General features: G+C 37.7%; 1 protein-coding gene across 1 annotated transcript; it reads right to left on the bottom strand.

Annotated features, from left to right (window-relative positions):
* Window positions 1-1700: 1700 nt before the first annotated feature.
* LOC141649463 (uncharacterized) lies at window positions 1701-18122 on the bottom strand. The gene is made up of 7 exons (XM_074458154.1): window positions 17840-18122; window positions 5836-6275; window positions 5105-5713; window positions 4153-4821; window positions 3667-4080; window positions 2795-3612; window positions 1701-2715 (listed from the first exon to the last, which is right to left on the bottom strand). The coding sequence occupies exons 1-7, from the start codon at window positions 18120-18122 to the stop codon at window positions 1701-1703; spliced, it is 4248 nt and encodes a 1415-aa protein (XP_074314255.1).
* Window positions 18123-18807: the final 685 nt, after the last annotated feature.

The following is an 18807-nucleotide window of genomic DNA, read 5'->3' as shown; positions in this document are numbered from 1 at the left end:
TCTTATAACTCGGAAAAACTTTTAACCGATTTGCATGCAAACAACCGTGGCTCATGATACCGATTGAAGGAAATGTAGATCTATATACATACTAACATACTCATATATGTCAAAATTAATTTGTCATAAAATTAAATACGGATTTTATGCATGCAAACAATATAAAAATAGAGGAGAAATCATGTCCTTACATTGGTGATTTCGGTTTAATGGGCACAAGAGAGATCACCTTTCTCTCTTGTTCTTGAGCTTTTCCTTATGGATGAACCAAGATCCAAGTGTAGGATCTCTCCCTAAGCTTTATACCCAAGGCTTTCTCTTAATTCAAATTAATATTATAAGTACTAGTATAATATTAATCTAGTAGAAAATTGACCCAAAATATTATAAACACATAAATATTTCGGTATTATGGAAGGAGAAGAAGAGAGCATTTTATCTCTCTAGAAATCTTAATTTTTGGATGATAGAATGAATGAATACACTAAAACATTTTAGTGTTATTAGGTAAAAATTATAGAAAAAAAAATCATGATGGGTTTTGTCTTCTCAAAACCGTGTAAGAGGAGGGATTTTGGGGAGCCAATGCATGAAAAAATTGTTCTTCACAATAAACAATAGGCTTGCATGGCTAGTGACTAGGGTAATCATCATGCCCTCCACTAATTACAATCAACATATAATTAGCATAAAAACCCTCTAATTTTCGGCCCACTTGATAATATGGATTCCATATTATTTTTGTCAATTGTCAATATGTCACATGTCATATGTGACATAAATTTGTTATGTATTTTTAACATATTAAAAATCAACGTATTAATAAAAATACGTCACATACAAAATCGACTTAGTAATTTCATAATTACTTGTGCCAGAATATTTTACCATTTATAAATTACAACAGATTGTATTTATAATAATTCATTCAATTTAATTGTTACATTAAACAATTATTTCATCCGAGTAATTATACAATTCAATTACTCAGACCGTATCACATTTAATCACATTTCAATTTGATACGTAAATTTTACTTCCAAAAATCGTCCGTCAATTTTCAAGTAATTTAATTAACTCGTAACGTTATACGATTAATTAAATAATCAATTAAGAGTGTTGCCCTATAGGTATGACCTAGGGGGTCAACTGATCACCACCGTCACACGACAGTAATGTCAAACTCTAGTCAGCCAATCATTACCAATATATGTTGACCAGTTGACAGTAACAATATTACTTCCCAATTGTATTCTATATAATGAGTTTTAAACATGTGATCATCATGATCAACAGTCGTGATCGCATTATTGTCGGAGGACACATATTCCAACACTATGGTAGTTCGTTCCAATAAACGAAAGTCCTATCCCTACACACTGTGAAGACAGTGGGAGTTATGCTAAGGCTAAGGTGTAAGATTCCGTTTGATGTTATGAGTGTCTTGATATCGCATTTTCTAGTGGATAATATGTTACAGAGCTAACAGCGTTTATGGATAGTATTTGGTAGTGTTTGGAGTTGGTGTCGAGAGAGACTATAATGTAGTTGATACGATATCGTGAGCCTTGTTGTGGAGGTAAGCATAGTTTTTTTTTGGTGAAAATGAGAATATTATATATTAAAATCAAGGAATATACAAAAGATACAAACTGATCACGGTTCAAACCCCCACATTGACAAAAACAAACATATATCAACTAAGCCTGATGTCCTTGAATTAAAGCAAGCCAATTAATGTTCACATTGGCTCCTCCTAGCTTAGCTGTTACTCTCCTGCTAACTTCTTCCTCAATTCTCCTGGCTACCACTTCAGGACGCAGCAAGCAACAGTTTAATCTTGCGTTGTTTCTTTGGAACCAAACATGGTAATGGTATGCAGTAAGACAAGCAGCTCTTGCTTTCCATAGGACTGATTTCTGATACACCGTAGCTAGATGTATCGTATCAGGGACACTTCCTCCAAACCATTGGCTTAGCTGAGCTTTAATTCTGCAACTGTAAACACATTCAGAGAACACATGATGCACAGTCTCAGTTTGAGACTCACACATCACACATAAATCATCAGCACAGCAAGCATACTTGAACAATTTTTCCTTGACATTCATCCCATTATGCATCATCAACCAAGTAACAATGGAATGTTTAGGGACATTCCAATTGTTCCAAACCACAGGTGACCAGACTGCTGCAATCTGTTCAGAGCACAACCAGTCATATCCACTTCTAATAGTATATCCCTTAGGGTGGTGATCCCAGCTGCCATTCACAAACCCTTCCTTTAACTTCTCTTTCACTTTGCAAATGCTCTTCCAAACCCAAGTACTGTCAGCAGGAGGGGAGTAGTCCTGCCAGTTCTGATCTTTAATGTAAATAGCATTGATCCATTTGATCCACAGTCTATCAGCCATAGAGTGTATCCAATTGACAAGTTTCCCAACAGTGGCAATGTTCCAAATGTCTGCTTTTTTTATCCCTAGTCCACCTTCCTTTTTTGAAGTAGTCACTGTGTCCCAAGCTACCAGGGGAACCCTATGAAAATCAGGGCTGCCATCCCATAGGAAATTCCTACATATAGCTTCAATACGTTTAATGACACTTTGAGGAATTACAAACATTTGAGCCCAGTAGTTATACAATGTATTGAGAACAGAATTGATTAAGGTGATCCTGCCAGCATAAGATAGCTTCTTTGCTCCCAATCCTCTTATCCTAGAGACCATTTTTTTCAGTTAGAGAGGTGCAATCTTTCTTGGATATCTTTCCAGGCTGTATAGGCACCCCTAAGTACCTAAAAGGCATGACCCCCTCAGTAAAGCCAGTCACTGATTTGATACCTTCTTTGATCTCCTCTTGCATCCCATTAAAGAAAATCTCAGATTTAGTATTGTTCATGGTCAGTCCAGATGCATTAGAAAAGGATGTATAAGCTTTCATCAGCAGCATGATAGAAGGAGGGTCTCCTTTACAAAACATCAGCAGGTCATCTGCAAACATCAGATGGGTAAGCTTGAGAGGCTTGCAGTTTGGATGATAATGAAATGGCCATCTTGTAGTGGCAAATTTGATGACCCTGGTGAGGTAATCCATACATATAGTGAACAAGAGAGGAGATATGGGGTCACCCTGTCTTAGACCCCTCTGTCCCTTAAAATATCCAAATAGATTTCCATTGAGGGACAATGTATAAGCAGGTGTACTGATACAACTCATCACCAGTTGGACAAAGTGTGTAGGAAATTGTAACCCATACAGCATTTGTTCCACATGCTCCCATTCAACAGTATCATAGGCCTTCTGAAGATCAATTTTAAACAAACATCTTGGGGATACACTTTTCCTTGCATACATGTGAACTATATCCTGGCAAATTAGGACATTCTCAATAATGGATCTACCTTTGATAAATGCTCCCTGGTTTTCATGTATAATGTCAGGAAGGACCAGAGCTAGCTTATTGCAGAGAAGTTTGGAGATGACCTTGTAAATCAGGTTACAGCAGGCTATAGGTCTAAAGTGTTTAACAGTGGTAGGTCTTTCACATTTTGGGATGAGAGTTATATTAGTAGCATTAATCTGGGATAGCAACTGACCATTCCTAAAGAACTCCTTAACAGCACAGCAAATATCAGGTCCAGTAGTGTCCTAGGTGTCTTTAAAGACACCACTGGTGTAACCATCAGGTTCAGGGGCCTTGTCCTTAGGAATGGCAAAGACAACTTGTTTGATTTCCTCATCTGTCACTGGTGTCAATAAAAGAGTTGAATGAGCTTCAGTGCATAATGGTCCCTGCATTAGAACTTCTTGTCTCACAGCCTCAGTAGACTTTTTGCTGCCAAGTAGGTCAGTATAATAATCTATGAAAGCTTGTTGGATTGTCTCTCTATCAGTACAGACTTGTCCCTGCATATTTTCAACTTGAATTATTTTATTCTGCAAGCATCTTTTCTTAATTGCATTGTGAAAGTGTGCAGAATTGGAGTCCCCTTCCTCTAACCATTTGGACTTGGCCTTTTTTTGCAGAAAACTGTCCCTGGCAGCTGTCAAAAATCTAACATTAGCAGCAACATTTATTTCCTGAGCAATCAATTCAGAATTGGTAATACCATCTCTAAGCTACAACTGAATCCTTTCTAACTCATGACAAGCCTGACTAGTCTTGTTTTCAATGTCAGAATAACAGTCCTTGTTCAGGTCTTTGAGTACCCCTTTCAAATTCTTCAAACGTTTGGCTACTCTGAAAATCATAGTCCCCTCTATATGCACAGACCATTCTTGTTGAACTTTGGCCAGAAAATCAGGAGTTGTACTCCACATATTGAAGTACTTGAAACTGGCATTCTTCCTCCCTCCCATCTTTGAATTTCTGACAACACAAGGGTTATGATCAAGAAGTCCCTCTGGATGGAAATGAGCTTCCATCTCAGGGAAAGTATTCATCGAATCATGATTAACCATAAACCTATCCAATCTACTAAACTTCCTATGAGCAACATCCTGTTTATTTGTCCAAGTAAAATAAGCTCCAGTAGCATGAATGTCAGTCATGCCACAGGTGGTAATGCAGTCAATAAAATCATCCATATCCTCCTGCTTAGTATTACCCCCCATTCTTTCATCAGGTGATACAACTGTATTGAAATCTCCTGCCATAACCCATGGACCATTTGACACAGCTGCAAGCCTTTCCATTTTAGCCCAGAGATCTTTTCTATCCACACCCTCATTATAAGCATAGATCATACTCAGAAAGAAAGATTTCTGAGTACTTTTTATAGTCACCTTCACATGAATAAACTGAGGATCATACTGCAGAACCTACACATAAAAAATGCTAGGTTGCCACAGTAACCAGACTCTACCCCCTTTATGCAAATTACAGTTTGTTGTCACACACCACCCTTCCAGCATTTTATTAGAAATATTATGCACATTATCACCATTTATTTTTGTTTCTAAGAGACCAAACAAACAAATCTCATTATTCTGAATGAATTGCTTTACTAACTTTTGTTTATTTACATTATTGAGGCCTCTAACATTCCAAAAACCTATATTATTCATTATTCAACTTGTTAGGAGGGTCACCAATATCTTTCACCTGATCTGTAGTTGCCTCAATCCCATTCTGAGTAGCTGCATCAGCACTGACATCAACTACTACCACCTGAGGAGGCTCCTGCATTGGACAACTTTTGCCACCCTGAGATGCCAATTCCTCCTGAGTAGACACACTAGGAGTAGCCTGTATTTTCCCAGGAGTCCCATTTGCTGCACTCACGACAGGGTATTCAATTTCAGAGAGTTTATTATCAGTTGTTGCAGGCTTTGGAACTGGTTTCCAAACCTTTTGAGTAGGCTTGCCTCTCTGAAGCACCTTCCTACAAGTTCTTTCTTTATGTCCCAAGCTCTTACACTTAGTGCAAATGCTTGGTTTCCATTCATACTCCACATTAATCACAACAATTTTCCTCTGCTCATCCTTAAATTTAACAGAATTTGGGAATTTTTGCCCTACTGTAAGTTCCACCATAGTTCTAGCAAACCCCAATCTCGTCTTTTCATCTGTTGCTACATCCTTTTTGATATATTTCCCAACAAGCCCTGCAATAGATGGAAGACACTTGCCCCAAAATTTCAGAGGCAATCCATGGAGCCTTACCCAAGCAGGAACTATTTTCACATCCTCCTTTAAGAGGTCCACATCAACCTGCCATGGTCTAACTATTAAAGGTTTGTTATCAAACATATGATAACCAGCCGCAAGAATGGCTTCCTTATCTTTTACCTCCTTAAACCTTACCAAAAGACTCCATTTGGTAAGAATGAGACCTTGTCAATGCCATATTTGCTCCAAATACGATGAATAAAACCATGCAATACTTCCCATGGAGGATTTGCCCCAAGTACAAAGCAATATACCGCCTGGTTCCAGTAGTCCACCTCCTCTTTGACATCCTCATCTGTAAACTGCAGCAGATCATCAGTTGCAATCTCCACCATAGGGTTTACTACAATCTCAGGAACCCTATCATCCTTTTTAGCCTCATTCTTCTTGCCACGTTGTGTAACCCATGCTGTGGTCGCAACTGGATCCTCTTCATCATCAAAAGACAAACCAGTCACAGGATGCACCTCATGCATAGGTTTAGTACGTAAAACCTCATTCTCCTCTGGACCTCTCTTTTTTCCATTATTATGAACATGGCTCGTCTTCTTAGGAGTAGTAGATCGTTTAGGTATAGATTTTTGATTGCTACGTGATTTCTTTGCTGAATTTCGTGCCATAATAATGAATTAAAGAGCCCTAATTAATGGCTGCAAGCTGAAGTTTTCGCCCGAGAATCGCCTTCCATTAGGGTTTTTTTTCTTTGTGAGGTAAGCATAGTTGGTGGAGTTTGTGTTAAGAGTACCTGTTTGATAGGTGGGGTTTCGTTTTGAGTTCCTAGTTGCGTTGTGATGTCTTGATTGAGTTAGTTTGTTTGTTTTTATGTATGGGTTGAACTTCGGGGACGAAGTTCTTTTTAAGGAGGGAAGACTGTAATACTACGGTTTTCTATGTCTATGGGTACTCTATCGAGTGGGGCTTACTCTGTCAAGTAAGTATGTTTTTATACGAATCAGTAGTCTGTCTGATGGGTACTCGATCGAGTATGTGTGGCACTCGATCGAGTAAGGGGCACTCGATCGAGTAAGTTACTTACTCGATCGAGTAAGTGAGTTTTACGGGTTATTTTGTCGGATTTTGATAGTAATGCGAGAAGGATATAAAATCATCTTTCGTCAGTTTCTCTTCATTTTACCCTTTTCTAAGTTTCTTAAAGAGTGAAAACATGTTACGTTACTCTCCTCTTTCGCATTGCTATCAAATCCTAAGGGCTAGAATCGTCGGATCGTTTGAGTTCTTTACGCCGTTGAGACCGTCGCTTTGTGGGTAAAATCCTAGTATAGTTTTTATATCGTTTTATTGATTTTAGTTGAAACCCTAATTAGGTAATTTGGGGGTTTTGGGGAGTATGGTTGATGTTAGATTGTGATTGTATGATTGTGTGTTTATAGGAGATGATTTCGTTGAAGAACGATTGTGATTAGCTGATTGTGGTGATCTTGGTGATTGCTATCCAGGTAGGGTTTCCCTACTCAGTATTAATTACATGATATGTTTGGTGGTTTCATTGTGATTATTGTTAAAGTATATTGTTGGTGGTTGTGACGATTGTTGGTTATATTATTGGTTGTATTTTTGATTAATATCGTTGATTGTTGTTGTATCTGTCTGTGGTCTTCGGGGTGCGTCCCTGGCTAAGTGGAGTCACTTGCGGGAGTGTCTTCACGCCCATATTCATCTTATGTGGAACCCGCCATAGGAGGGATGTGCACATTAATGAACATGGGTTTATCGCTCGATGGAGATGAGCGGGGCTTAGGTGTGGAGTATCTATTGCGATGGGTACTCTGGCAGGGCTACACACTTTAGGGTGTAGTCAGTTGTGTGGAGATTGAATATGGAGACTGGGGTTTGTTCTGTGTTGAGCTGTTTTGGCATTTGATTTGTTGTGGCTTGTTTTTTTGTAAATAGTACTGAACTTCTTCAAGTTCAAATTTTCTCCCACTCTGTCTCCTAGAAATAAACTCCTTTTCTAGGAAGACAACATCACGAGCCACAAACACTTTGTTCTCGTGTTTATTGTAGAAGTAATAGCCACGTGTTTCCCTTGGATATCCTACCAAAAGACATTTGTCAGACCTCGGTGCAAGCTTATTGTCAGACTTGATCTTAACGTACGTTTCGCAACCCCAAATACGCATGAATGACAAATGAGGGACTTTCCCTGTCCATATCTCATATGGAGTCTTATCGGCTTCTTTAGTCGGGCTTCGATTTAGTGAAAATACTGCAGACAAGAGGGCAAAACCCCAAAATGAACTAGGAAGCTCAGTTAGACTCATCATAGACCGAACCATATCAAGTAAAGTTCGGTTTCTCCTTTCGGTCACACCATTTAATTGCGGTGTGCCAGGAGAAGTCCATTGTGATACTATACCACAATCTTTAGGGTATGAATCAAATTCAATATTTAAATACTCACCACCACGGTCGGACCGTAGGGTCTTTATCTTTTTTATCCAATTGGTTCTCTACTTCATTTTGGAACTCTTTGAACTTGTCAAAGGCTTCACTCTTGTTCTTCATTAAGTAGACATACCCATATCTACTTAAGTCATCAATAAAAGTAATGAAGTAGTGAAAACCTCCTCTAGCGGAGATGGTTAATGGTCCACACACATCCGTATGTATGAGAGCCAAAACCTCACTAGCTCGTGTCCCTTTTCCCGCAAAAGGTGCACGAGTCATCTTGCCTAGAAGGCAAGACTCATATGTACCATAAGATTCGAAACCAAATGGTTTGAGCACTTTTGATGAAGCAAGTCTCTTTATGCGTCTTTCGTTTATGTGGCCTAAACGACAATGCCAAAGGTAGGATTCGTTTGGATTACCCGTTTTGAGCTTTTTAGTTTCCACATGATAAACATCATTAACATCATTTAAAACATAAATTCTCCAATTGAAATGGCCTTACCATAAACCACATCATTAAAAGAAAAAGTACAACACTTGTCCTTAATCATAAAACAAAAGCCTTCCGCGTCTAACGCGTAAATGGAGATGATGTTCTTAGTTAAAGTTGGTACAAAATAACACTTATTTAAATACAACTCTAAACCACTAGCTAAAGTGAGCACATAGGTCCCCACGGAAACGGCAGCTACTCTAGATCCATTACCCATGGGGAGATCCACATCACCTTTTGCTAGTGCTTGCACGTCCCTTAAACCCTGCAAATGATTACAAAGGAAAGAGCCACATCCGGTATCAAGTACCCAAGTGGAAGTACAAGCATAATTAACGTCTATCACATAGAGAGAGGAAATCATACCAATAGGCGTCACACGCCCTTCCTTGAGATCCTCCAAGTATTTGGGACAACTCCTCCTATAATGCCCCTTCCCATTACAATGAAAATATTCGGCCTCGGAGAGCGTGACACTTTTTGCCTTGGTATTGCCATTCTCAACGACTTTCCCCTTTCCCTTGTCATGTTTCTTTGACGATTTCTTAAATTGGGACTTTTCTTTCCCTTTTCCTTTCTTGACTCCAAGGGACATGTTCTTTAACTTCATGGTTAAAACATCTCCCTTTTCACTCCCACTAGCTTCCATATCCCTCTCCGCTTGGGTGAGGAGGGCATGAATTTCATGGTAACTCTTATCCATGTCATTGATGTTGTAGTTTACCCTAAAGTGTGCAAACTTGGTGGGGAGTGAGTGGAGGATACGATCCACCACAAGAGTCTTAGGAAACTTACACCCTAGACGCTCTAGGATGTCAACATATTCGACCATTTTGAGTACATGGGGACTAATCTTTTGGCCCCTCTCAAGCTTAGCTTCAAAGAAGCGTGCTGCCGCATCGTATTGACGGACTTTAGGTGTTTGTGAAAACAAAGCGATCATACGAGTGAATATCTCGTATGCATTTAAAGAAATGCATGATAGCTTGAGCTTTGGGGACATCGACCATATCAACACATTCTTGATATCATTTAACATCTTAACATGGTCATCATAGGCGGTCCGCACCGCCGATGAAGCTCTTGCACCAGGCTCGATAGGAGGAGCATCGGTCAAGTAAGTGAGCACATTGTCGGAGAACACGGCACTTTTGATGTTGGATTCCCATTCAAGAAAGTTACTACCGTCATCTTTTAAGATACATTTGTCCATTACGGACCTTAGCCATTAATCTTTGCCTAGTGAAGTAGTCGATGGAGTTGATGAAGTTGCCATTGCGAATTAAAATGCTACAACAAAAAGGAAAAATTAACATCCATTGTTTAAAAATTACTTGTAAAACATGTTTAGCAAGTTTTAGAATTTATATAATGATTTCCCACTAAATTATATAAATGATTTCAAGACCCAAATATTAAACAAAAATGAGCATCGCTTAGGCGGAACATCCCATAATTGTGTAAATTCGGTAAGTCACGTTGACTAATTCTACCTCTAGAACTCTTGGTCGACGAATTTCCTTAAATCCATCTACTAGCCCCGGAACACAAGACCGTCATATATCCCGTTGAGTCCAACCAATTTTAGCGTGTGATAACCGTTTACCACCCTACTTACCCAAGGTAAAAAAGAGAACACCCCGCTTGGGCGAGCGTGGCTCTAATGAACAGGATATTCATAGGTGTTACTAATTGGTAAGGCTAATCTCAATTTTAGTTATGTGAGAGATCTTGTCAATTTAGTCATAAATTCCTTATAAGTGAATTAATTCGGTGAATGCAAATGACGTGAATTGACAACCGCGAAAATAAAATGCATGTGAATGGCGATTTTGGCATGCGCGAAAATAAAACAAGCAAACATGTAAGCATATGAATAAATCCTAGTATGGCCACCTAGTTAATAAAAACTAGTCTATTACATTTCGGAAACCAACTCCTTGGTCCCTTGCCTCTTCATTCAAAAGTGGCTCTTCCTTGTGGGATTTGGAACACCTTCCAAAAATAGACTCTGCTCGATGTAATCCATCTTTTGGAAATGCCGGTAAGAATAACTACTACAAATGAATTACATAACTATTCCTATTATACATTAATTAATAAAATAAATAAAACTATTAAATAATTACAAACCGACGATATGAGATCATATTGAATTACAAACAAATCGATATTCCCATTCATTTCGGGTAATAACGATTAAAATAAACTAGGCCATACTAGGTACAACAAAGATAAATACCTTAAATAAATGACAATCATTCATTCAACTTAAATAAATATGCTTAAAATGCTGTAAATTGATGCCAAAATCGCCCTATCTATCATTCGTTGGTATCCATCTCGGTTTTTGTGGATTTAATCGATTTTTAACATGTAAAAATCAATAATCAACTCTTAAATCTCATTTAAGTCCAAACTAATTGTCCAAACTGTTTTGAGCCTCAAAATTAGTCCTCACTAATTTTTTGATAAATAATTAGTTTGATTTTGTGATATTTTGCTAATTTAATCGATAAAAAACATAATATTTAAGTAAAAATCCAAAATAATTGAAAAATTACCCAAAAAATTGAAGCAAAATTTTTTAATATTATGGAACACTCCCAAGAACACCAAAATATCGGAAAAATTGCCCAAAAATTTCGGATAAATTTTATGAAGAAAAAGACCGATATTTATCGATTTTTAACCACTAAAACCAATAAACATCAAAACAGAGTGAAAACACATATTAAAAATCACTTTTTACATTTAAATAATATTTTTAAATTTACATAAATTTATCATGGGCAGAATCAAATGTTTCGAAATTATGATTATTTTATTTCACTTTTATCGACTTTTATCTCATAAAATCAATAAACATGCAAAAAAAATTCGAACCAACCTTCAACATTTTGCATACAATCAGTAGAATACATGCATGAAATATCATAAAAAATACATGCACCAAATCAAATTTTAACTAATTTTAGTCAATTTTTAACTAAAATACGGCATTTTGACACGGTTTTCTACCAAAAATCATAAAAAATAGCAAAATAACTTCAAAAATCACCAAACTTAACCACAAATCTTTTAAATTCAGTAGGTATGCATGTCCTTAAAATTTTGTGCTAAAACCTCTTCTAACACCATTTTTGAGTTTTTATAAATTATCTCATAATTCATTAAAATGCTTAAAATCAACATGCAAATTACAAGCCTAAGCTCTGATACCACTTGAAAGATCATAGATCCATATTAGACTCTCTAATAAAAAAATAAATTATCTCATAATTTGTCATTTAGGTGATCTATGTAACATGCATGCTAATATGAAAGCATAAAAATGAAAGTATAAGGAAAAACAATTTCCTTATATTGATTTTGTGGTAAAAAGGGCACAAACTAGTTCACCTTACTAGCTTGTTCTTGAGCTTATACCAAATGGATGATCCTCCTTACAAATCTTCAAAGAGAAGATCTCCTTCTTGTTGCACCCAAGAACTTACCCAAAAATAATAACAAGTAATTAACTAGAAACTTGTTAATATTATACCCTTGATAATATTTTAATTTTACTAACTCTCTTAGTAAATATTAATATATGTATACTAACAATCTTAGTAGTGATGAATATTATTTTTAGATAGGGGAAGATATACACATGCAAAGATGTACAAATGATGTGTGTAAAATAAACAAACATCTTGAGTGTATAAGGGGGGAAAAACCGGATGGTGGGGTTGGTGAGGTAGAGTGTTGAATTTATCTTATATTTTTATCTTACATCACATGCAAAATCTTATATAAGATAACTTATGGTAGTATACAAAGTAAGGTGAAATGATTATGTTCCTAATCATCCACTACTCAATATTACACGGTCCACTTGCCCATTTACGGGTCCATGTTGGTTCTTATATTTGTCGCACAAATACGTGTAATTTTATTTTAAACATCGTTTCATGTTTAAATACTTCCATAATTAATTCGTCCAAATCACTCCGTAAATATATACGTGTACCACTACACATATTATTTACGTACTAATATTAATCACATTAATCAATTAGTACAATTTTATTGAATTAACAATTAATTAACTAAAACCCGTCTCCCAATATTTATTATTCAATTATCACATAATTAAATAATAACTGACGTTCCTCGAGTTCGCAACTCGAATTCTCTCTTAAAATCATTGACTAACCTTTTAGTCTACAAATCAAGGGACTAAATAAATTGTATCTCATACAAGTAATTAGTTGTCTATTGGGGTTCGTTCCTATAGGTGTGACCGAAATGGGTCAGTTGATCACCGTCGTCTCACGACAATAACGTCAAACTCTAGTCAGCCAACCGTTATCGATTTACGTTAATCAACTGACGAGAATCAAATAATTAAATATCTGATGATATTCCATTAATGAGATTTATTATGTTAACGCACTATTGTGGAGGACACTAACTCCAACAATGCTCTCCTTGGGTATGGTGCTTGGATTGCGGAGGGATGCTACTACATCTTCCAGTTCTGAAACTTGCCTATTCACACTCTTCGCCCATGCAATAAAATCGGTGATTGTAGGAGAAATGGTGGAGTAACTCCCCTCATCTTCTAGTGCATGAATCTCATCTTCGATTGGAAAAATGAGGTGTGAACAATCCAAGGTGGATTCTTCATCTGTAATTATCAGAACTCCAAGAGAATTCTGAGTATTATAAGGCTTACCTCCATGAGGTATTGGTAAACGACCATCTTCGATCATATCTTGAAGAACATGTTTTAGCTTAAAGCATTTCTCTGTATCGTATCCCTTACCTCTATGATATTCACACTATGCATTTTCGTCCCAGAACTTGGCCTTCTTTTCTGGGTCAGGTGTAGGCCCTATGGGTTGGAGCTTACCTTGTTTCATCAATGTTTTTAGAGCATTAGAGTATGTATCGCCAATGTTCGTGAACTTCTTTTGTGGGTTATTCTTCTTTGATGATTCGAGGAGGTTAACCTCATCAGTCTTGCTAGTAGAGCCATAAGAATGACTCGTTGAGCCTTGATATCTATGACCTACCATTTTGGACAAGAGCCCTTTACGGATGTCATCTTCAATTCTTGTCTCTAGCACAGTTAGATCTTTGAAGGTCTTTATGTTTTGGTACCTCAAGTGGTTTGCATAAATGGGTCTCAGATTATCCACGAATTTCCTCACAAGGGTAGCTTCATCTAGACGTTCAACTAGCTATGTGCTAGTCTTCCTCCACTTACTTAGGAAGTCGGTGAAGCCTTCTTTTTCATTTTGGGTAAGAACCTCTAGAGTACGCATGTTGACTTGGATTTCAGCATTATCCGCGTATTGTTTAGCGAACTCAATTACGGCATCATCCCAGGTGGCAATCTTCTTGTGCTCCAAAGATTAGAACCATTGTTTAGGAATGGTGTCGAGAGATGAAGGAAAGATTCTTAAGAACATCTCAGGTTTGATGCCTTTGTTAGACATGTAGTCTTTGAAAGCACAAATGTGGTTCAAAGGGTTTTCATGTCCTTTGAACTTCGGGATGTCAGTCATGTTGACGTTGGTTGGCAATTTAGTATTTACGACCTCATACTTGCGATTATTCTCCCTGTAGATGTCATCTCTCTTGAGGTACATTAGTTTTTCCTCCAAATATTGGAGTCGTTTTTCAGCTTCAGTAAGACCTATTGGAGGGTTGGTTTCTGGTTGTCCAATGAAGGGTGGAAGGATATCATGCACGGCCTCACTAGGAACGTCGCTTTCTGCAGGAGGAAGCCTAGTTTCTACAGCAACAATTCGGCCTTCAATAGTGTTGAGGCGATCATAAACTTGGTCTTGGCTTGTTTGGAGACGGGCTAGCGCAGCTAGGATTTGATCATTACCATTTTGGAGCTGACCACTCTGACTTGTGGTACTAGTTCTAGGCATCTTGGACACTGGATAAGATGTTGACGATGAATCAAAACACGATCGACCATTCTAGCACACTTACTCAAAGAAAAGACTCAACTTTGTGAAGTGGGAGTGTGCCACTTGTGTTAAGTGAGGTTTGAAAATGACAAAGGTTTGAAATGTTTGTCCTAGACAACTGTAGTGTAGTTGTAGGAGTGTTGACTCGAAGTGAGGTTTTTGAAATGGGTTTTGAGGCCCAAACTTTGACTGGATACTTGGACAGATTTTTGACTTATTTTGCGCTAATCTTGGCCATTTTAGAAAATGTTTACATTTTTTTAAAAAAAGGTTTTCGATTTTACAAATTTCGTCATGGTTTTGTTTAGAAAATGGTGATCACATATGATACAAGCATTTATACAGGCATTATAACGGTATGATGAGAGCATTTATAAGAGTTTTGGTTTAAAAGGGTGGGTTGCCATACTGAGCAATCAAACCCGGGTCTGTGGAGAGGTCCGTGCCAAACATGAGTAAGGTCGGTTCCTAGTCCATTTCCTCGAGTACTGAAAGCTCTTGATACAAACATGAGTAAGCATCATGATATGGTTGACGTCAATCGCTATCCATCCTTAGGCCCAGATAAGAATTTGGACCGTCCAGACGGGGCGATTGGTCGAATGGGTTGGGTTGGGCCTATGAAGGCTGAATAAAACGACCTAGGAAGGTCGAGTAATGAAAACCGACAACTGTCTCAGATAAACTATTCCCTAACCTTGTTCAAGTTTCACCCTGGCAACACGTAAGTGTATTACACCCCAGCGGAGTCGCCAAACTGTGGACACGGGAGGCCCACGGAGGGGCTTGGGAAACAAGCGTTTGCATTTGTGGAGTCGCCACCAATTTATTGTGGAAAATTGGAAACCGTTCGAATACTTTGCGTCATGGCAAGACACAAAGTAATGACATAGACACTAAGAACTCGTTACCCTTAGCATTCTATGTCTAGAATGACTCTCGTGGATGCCAATGAACACGGATGTTCACAGAGATCTGGAGTAAGGGGTGAGGGTACGTATTAGAAAGTCCTTTTAATGAAAACCTAATCCTTTCCGCCTCGATAGCGGCTTCTACTAATGATTAGGGAAATTATTCATACTCTATATGTTGTCGATTATATGCATGCAATGCAACATCCACAGATTAATCCTAGCATATGAGAATTAACTAAGTCGGTGAACATGTAATTTAGCACTTATTAATGTCGAAGTTGGGTTTAGGATTAATTACATGTGAAAACGAATAAATAAACCATACAATACAATAAATAAATAACGATAATTAAAATTACAATAATTACAACGGTTTAATTGATTTACGTCAAAAATATATTTAAGACAGATAATTTGAGAAAAACAAGAGAAAATTAGGTTAACACGGAAAGATTAGAGTGATATTACGGTTAATAGTCGATTAATACGTAAACTAATGAATTAGGTCAAAGCAAGAACGGAATTTCAGAGACAGAGCTCAACCCGGAACAGGCGCAGTAATGGTGCGTCTCTTGGAAGAGGCACAGTGGTCACTTCGTCTGTTCCTGAGGTGAGTTCTGGCTGTGAAGTCAGAACTGCGTGTTGTTAATGTTCGTTGATGTGTTTAATGATTGATTATTGATATTTATCTCGGATGAAAGTGATTTAGCATATTATTAACATGTGCATTGGTCATAGAAGCAGTAAAAAACGAAATAAAATGAATTAAAACGAATTAAGACAAATTAGAAATTAATTACAGATTAATTAGGGTTATTTAGGTTATTAAGACGGAAACAATACGAAAGTAGTGATAAACAGGTGAAAACATATACAAAAGTCGAATTCCAGATATTTGATATGAACGAATCGAATCTCCAAAATCCGGGTTTGATTTGATGACGAAAACCCGCAAATATTGATTATAAGGGATTTAAGTCGGATTTAAAGCGATAAATTATTAAGAATATCTGTTATAATTATTATATACGAACAAATAAGATGAAAATAAGAAAAAGAAACAAAAGAAGACGAATTAACAGAGAGGTGAGGAAGAAGAAGAAAAGCAGGAACTGCGGCAGCCTCTGGAAGAGACGCAGCAGTTGCTGTGTTTCTTCTCGACGTCTGTCTATAGTTAATCCGTGAAAAAAATTTGATAAAAGGGTTTTAGAAATCGTTCTTAAGCATATTTTTGACGTAAACCTTACATTAATTGGTACAATAATAAAATACAATAATAAAAGATGGGATTTACACCCTCAGACTTGCATGTTTGACGAAACGAGATTAACTAAGTTAACATTTAGTGATTGCTCGACTCGAATGTATGATGAAAGTGCCCTCGCAAGAGCATTTAGATTAAATTGATTGATTAATTGAGTGTAGTTGGTCAAATTGGTCGGTCATGTAACGTGAATGGTACTTAGAAGGATCCGAACTTACGTGGTCGATTGATCAAGCACGTAGACGTCAATAAGCTTAGAGTACGGTCTTAGAATGCAAAGGAAGAGGAGAAGGGCGGACACTCGCGTGAGAAATATGAGGAACGAAGGTCCCTATTTATACTAATCACACGGAGGAATTATGGAATGACTGAAACTTTGGAAACAAATCTCGTAAAGATCTGAAAATATGCAGAAAATAGCTGGGGAAGAGGCGCTGCAGCCACTGCGACTCTTGGAAGAGGCGCAGCAGGTGCTGCGTCCTTTCCCCAGAGGTTTCCTCCTGCGGAAGAAAGATTTACGCGTTTCTTTTATGGAATTGCGGTAGATCTCGACTTCCTTATTCCCTAAAATAAGATTTTCGGGATATATTTTGCCAAAAGAATATAAAATTAAATTATGGAATAGAAATATCCGGAATATTCTAGAACATTCCGACTCGACATTTTAAACGGTTTATTGGAAAATGAAGCGGTTTTTGACCGGAACTCCAAATGAACTCTAATTACTGTCAAAACGACCGTAATGGCGCGTAGATGATGACCAAGGGGTAGACACAAGTATTTGAGCTATCACTTGATGATAAACTTATGAACTGTCATAAATCGTTCCGCGTACCAAACATGCGGCCCAATCATCACCGGGTGGTTTGCGGGAGGTGCAGAAATGAGGTATCTACACCAAGACTCCTAGAGTCTTCTTTATAGAGCGATCCACCATTTGAAGCGCCATACTCGTACACCTTAACTTTCCCATCCCAAGCTTTGCACAAACCGACTAAGGCATCACGCTTACACTTGCTCCAAGGTCACAAAGTGCCTTCTAAAATCTTGTATCTCCAATTGTGCATGGAATAGAGAAACTCCCGGGATTTTATAACTTTGGTGGTGAAGTACCTTGTAGGACGGCACTAGAAGTATCAGCAAAAGCAATTGTTTCCGTTTGACCAATGGACTTCTTCTTTGTAAGGATGTCTTTCATGTATTTTGCATAAGCCGGCACATGGGTAATAAATTGGGGGAAGGGAATAAAGACTTCCAAATTCTGCACAATTTCCATGAATTTCCCAAGTTGCTTATCTATCTTAGGCTTCATTTGACTACTTGGAAATGGTAGCCTAATGACAATTGTCTCCTCATCAACCTTCTCCCTTCTTTCTTCTTCTTTCTTCTTCTTCATTGATTCCCTCTCATCATTGCTTACATCCACCACCTTCTCACCATTTTTCCTTGAACTACCCTCATCATTTTTCTATAAACCTTTGTCATCTATATTGATCCTCACTTCAATAATAATGTCTTCACTTGGCATTATATATAAGACTTTGTAGATATCTCATTTATGCACCTCTCGCTAAACATCCAGTGATGATTGGGCTGCATGTTTCACATACAGAGCAATTTATGACATACCATAAGTTCGTCGATAAGTGGTAGCTCAAATAGTCATGACAACCCCTTTGTCGTCATCTACGTCCCGATACGGTCGTTTTGACAGTAATTAGAGTACATTTGGAGTATGGGTAAAAAACCTTCTTCATTTCTAAAACCGTCTTAGTCCGAGTCAGAATGTTCTAGAATTTCCATCAAACTCGATTTCCTAATATTATTCTTAATATTGATGAAATATATACCTTGGGGAATAAGGAAGCCGTCAATCTTCCTCTATCCTAATTCCAAAATGCGGGAATGTTTCTTGCTGAGGAGGAAAAGCCTCGGGAGAGGACGCAGTAGGTGTTGCGCCTCTTGGAAGGGCCGCAGTGCTTGCTGCGCCTCTTCCTGGGCTGGTTTTTCGTCAGTTTCCAGAATATTTCCAGATTCTTTCCATATAATATCTTTTCCTAAATTCTACCCCGTGATTAGTA

This window comes from Silene latifolia, chromosome 3, assembly GCF_048544455.1.
Source record: "Silene latifolia isolate original U9 population chromosome 3, ASM4854445v1, whole genome shotgun sequence".
Lineage (NCBI taxonomy): Eukaryota > Viridiplantae > Streptophyta > Magnoliopsida > Caryophyllales > Caryophyllaceae > Silene > Silene latifolia.
Note: the sequence above shows the minus strand (reverse complement) of the source record. Positions and strands in the feature narration are given on the sequence as shown.